Source organism: Scyliorhinus canicula, chromosome 4, assembly GCF_902713615.1.
Source record: "Scyliorhinus canicula chromosome 4, sScyCan1.1, whole genome shotgun sequence".
In the NCBI taxonomy this organism is placed as follows: domain Eukaryota; kingdom Metazoa; phylum Chordata; class Chondrichthyes; order Carcharhiniformes; family Scyliorhinidae; genus Scyliorhinus; species Scyliorhinus canicula.
Window position 1 is genome coordinate 99,058,563 of NC_052149.1, and position 4,454 is coordinate 99,063,016.

Here is a 4,454-nt window from a genome sequence, read left to right on the forward strand (position 1 = left end):
GCCATGGCAATGTCCAGCATTTGGGAAGGTGTGTTCCAAGTGTGGCAGAACAAATGACTTTGCGAAGCAATGCTTTTCACGTCCAACTGTGGACCAAACAGGATCAGTCAACACAATTGATGAGATGTCCATTGAAAACCTGTTTTTCGTTGAACTGATTTTGACTTAGGACACCATGAGTCCGAATATGCAGAGTGAAGAAGTCTTACTGAACAGTTGCGGCAGTAATGATGGTGATGCTGATACCGTCAAAGACAGATGGACAATTCCAGTGATGCTGAATGCCACATTGATCTAATGCAAGCTTGACACCGGAGCGAGGGCCAACCTTCTCAGTCTGTCCAATTTGAATGCGCTGTGAATTAAACCTATAGTCATCAATCAAACGAGACTAATGAAAGACTGTCATAGAAATGAGATTGCAATGCTGGGAGCATGTGAACATGAAGCATGGGCACAATAGAAGTCATTTCATACCATTTTCCATTGTGGACACAGAACGCACGTCCATCATAGAAGCGGACGCGTATGAGGCCCTGAATCTAGTTGAACGGCTGTACATTCCAGACAGCGCTGCGACAGAGGATCATTGTGACTGGAAATGAGATATAATTGTGCAGTTATCGATGAAATACAAGAGAAAGTTACAGTGGAAGAAGATAAACCAGATGAAGAGATGGAGGAGCCAAAGGGAATTCCAGAATTCTGGTTAACAGTCTTCAAAACTGTGGATTCGGTCAGTGACATGATACAGGAGCATGACGAGCCGAGCTTAAAGCATCTACAGGATGTAAACGTAAAATATTCAGAGCCTGGACAGCCAATGAGTTTTACTCTGGAGTTTAAGTTTGAACCAAATGAGTATTTCACAAATGAGGTAGTCACTAAAACATACCAGATGGAGTCACAGCCTGGCGAGTTAGGCGTTTTCTTCTTTGATGAACCAGAAATCACGGGATTCACAGGCTGCCAGATCAACTGGAAGAAAGGACAAAACATCTCATTGAAAACCATTAAAACGAAGCAGAAGCATACGGGGCGGGGTACTGGTAGAACAGTTACGAAAACTGTACCAAATGACTATTTCTTCAATTTCTTCAGTCCTCCTGAAGTTCCAGAGCATAGACAGTTGGATGAAGGTTCTGCAGCAAGACTCACTGCTGACTTTGAAATTGGTCACTTCTTGTGTGAACACATAATTCCACGTGCAATGTCATACTTTACAGGAGAAGCTACTGCGGCGACTATGGTACCTGCCTAAACTAAAACTATATTCACTTACGGAGTCCGTATCCTTCCATTCCTACCTTATTCATATATTTGTCCAGGTGCCCCTTAAATGCCGCTTCCTGCTCCCATCACCTCCCCAGGAAGTGTGTTCCATATATTTACCACCCTCTGTGTAAAAAACTTGCCTCGCACATCAGTTCTAAACTTTTCCCCACACACTTTAAACCTATGTCCCCTAGTACTTGACTCTCCTACCCTAGGAAAGAACATCTGACTATCCACTCTGTCCATGCCACTCATAATCTTGTAGACCTCTATCAGCTCGCCTCTTAACCTCCGTCGTTCCAGGGAGAACAGACCGAGTTTATCTAACCTCTCCTCATAGCTAATGCCTTCCATACCAGGCTACATCCTAGTAAACCACTTCTGTACCCTCTCCAAAGCATCCACATCCTTCTGGTAGTGTGGTGACCAGAATTGTACACAATATTCCAAATGAGTCCTAACTAAGGTCCTGTACAGCTGCAATGTGATTTGCCAACTTTTCTATTCAATGCCCCGACTGATGAAGGCCAGCATGCCGTATGCCTTCTTGACCACCTTATCCACATGTGTTGCAATTTCCAGTGATCAGTAGGCATGCACACCCAGATCTCTCTGCCTGTCAGTACTCGCAAGAGTTCTACCATTTACTGTGTGACTCCGTCTACGCGTTCTGCCTACCGAGTAGGAAACTCAGGGGAAGGGAAGGTGTGGTGATATGCCTGTGCACAGTTTTGTATATAGTTGTCGATTAATGTATATAGTTATCGATGCAACCTCCAACCAGCTTGTGGTGATAGAAATCTACCATGTGACCAGAGATATCCGGCAGTTGGTACTAAGTTGTACTAGAGGATAGTCGGACTAGAACTCCAGCAGAATTCACTGAATTCATTTAATCGTTACCATTTGTATCATAGTTCACTAATTATCTTTCCACGTGTTCATTCTGTTAATAAATTATCTTACTAATCAAGGAACTAGATGTTCTGTGTGCATCTGTACCACGGCCACAGCACAGAACATAACAGAAGGGTCTTGGGGTGCTTGTCCACAGATTCATGAAGGCTGCTAGACAGGTTAGCAGGGTAGTTAAGAAGGCATACGGGTGGGCAGCATGGTGGCACAGTGTTTAGCTCTGCTGCCTCATACCGCCGAGGTCCTAGGTTCGATCCAGGCTCTGGGTCACTGTCCGTGTGGAGTTTGCACATTCTCCCCATGGTTTGTGTGCCCCACAACCCAAAGATGTGTGGGGTAGGAGGATTGGCCATGCTAAATTTCCCCTTAATTGGAAAAAATTAATTAGGTGCAATAAAAATTTTTTTAAAGGCATACGGAACATTTGCCTTTGTCAGTAATGGCATAGATTATAAGAGCAGGAAGTTTATGTTGAAGCTGTACATTATTTTGGTTAGGCCAAATCTGGAGTACTGTGTGCAGTTCTGGTTGCCTCACTATAGGAAGGATGTGATTTCACTGTCGAGGGTGCAGAGGAGAATCACCAAGATTGCCTGGGATGGAGCATCTGAGCTATGAAGAGAGGTTGCATAGGCTCGGGTTGTTTTCTTTTGAGAAGAGAAGGCTGAGGGGGGACTTGATTGCGGTGTATAAGAGGGTTATAGACAATGTGGATAGGAAGCAGCTGTTCCTCTTAATTGAAGAGTCAATACGAGGGGTCAAAAGTTTAAGGTGAGGGGGCTGGTGGATAAGGAGGAGTTTGAGGAAAGGTTTTTTCACTCAGAGGGTGGTGGGAATCTGGAATGCACTGCCTGGAAGGGTAGTAGAGGTAGGAAACTTCACAACCTTTAAAAAAGTATCTGGACGAGCATTTGAAATGTCATAACATTCAAGTTATGGGCCAAGAGCTGGAAAGTGGGATGAGTTAGATTTAGTGCAGTTTTGTTGCTGATGATGTGTGGAGTTCAGGCCTATGGGGTTATCCAAAACCTTACATATCTGGATGCATCGGACACCAACGCCTTTGCCCAGCTTGTGGAACTCATCGGGTGACATTTTAGCCCGCCTCCCTCTGTGATCATTCAGATATACCATCTTCACATGACAGAACATGCAACGGGTGACTCCATGACAGAATTTATGACCAGGCTACGCAGGCTCAGAGATATTTGCGAATACGAAACCTCGCTCTCAGATGCATTATGGAATCGCCTTGTCTGTGGTCTCGGCAATGCTGAGACCCAGTGATGGTTCCTGAGCAAGCTCACTTTGATGCTCCAGCAGGAACTCCCAGATCGCCGAGATTCGGGAGAGCGTGGAGCGCAACGTTCAAAAGATCCAGGGAATTGAGGTCAATGCCTTGGGATGCAGACCGTCATGTGACACACCCCTACCCGCCCCCCCACTCAGTCGGTCGGGCAGACAATGGGGTCCCAGCCTGTGGGGCCCCAGTTTATGTCATCAATCAATCCATCTCCCCCAATTGTGGTTCAAGGCAATGGCCCCAGCCTCCTGGGGTGCAATTGGCTGCACCATCTCTGCTTGGGCTGTCACCGCACCCTACAGGACCTCCCTCCGTGCCCTGGCCACGGCTGCACTCCCATCCCCACCGAACAAACACTCAACAAGTCCAGTGCTGCTAGCAACACTCTGGTCATGGAACCATCTGATTCCACTTTGGATCAACTGAAATGTCTGTTAAGGCCCCCATCTGCAACAACCACAGGTTCGCGCCAGCTGTAATGGATGCCACCTTCAAAAGGTGGTGACAGGACGGGGGTGGGGGGAGGGGGGGGGGGATGTTGACAGTTAGGGGCTTTACAAAGACACTTGAGGAACGAACAGTGATGTTCCAGCTGACAAAGCTAAGATACATGCAGGCCAAAAACTTCTTACATAGGGAAACAAAAACGTACCCACGACCACTGCAACAATATCTTAGGGGGGAGGAACTGCGGCAACCGGAATGGGCGACTAATAGAAAGGGCACATACACCACTGGACGAGACAAAGGAAAAGTGGGAGGTCGCCCTAAGGTTTGAAATAGGGTGGGGACTCTGGGGAGAAGCACTGCACAGGGTCAACTCCAAGTTGACAAGTGCGAGGCTCAGCCTAATGCAGCTGAAAGTGGTACACAGAGCACACTTACCATAACCTGAATGAGCAGGTTCTTCCCTGGGGTGGAGGCAAATGCGATCAGTGCCAAAGATGTCCGGCCAACCATG

The 4,454-nt window shown here is 46.9% G+C and overlaps 1 protein-coding gene across 1 annotated transcript; it reads left to right on the top strand.

Annotated features, from left to right (window-relative positions):
• The first annotated feature begins 413 nt into the window (after positions 1 to 413).
• Positions 414 to 1,261, top strand: LOC119964228 (nucleosome assembly protein 1-like 1). The gene is given in 2 exon segments (XM_038793511.1): positions 414 to 606; positions 609 to 1,261. Coding segments are annotated over 2 exon segments (846 nt in total).
• Positions 1,262 to 4,454: the final 3,193 nt, after the last annotated feature.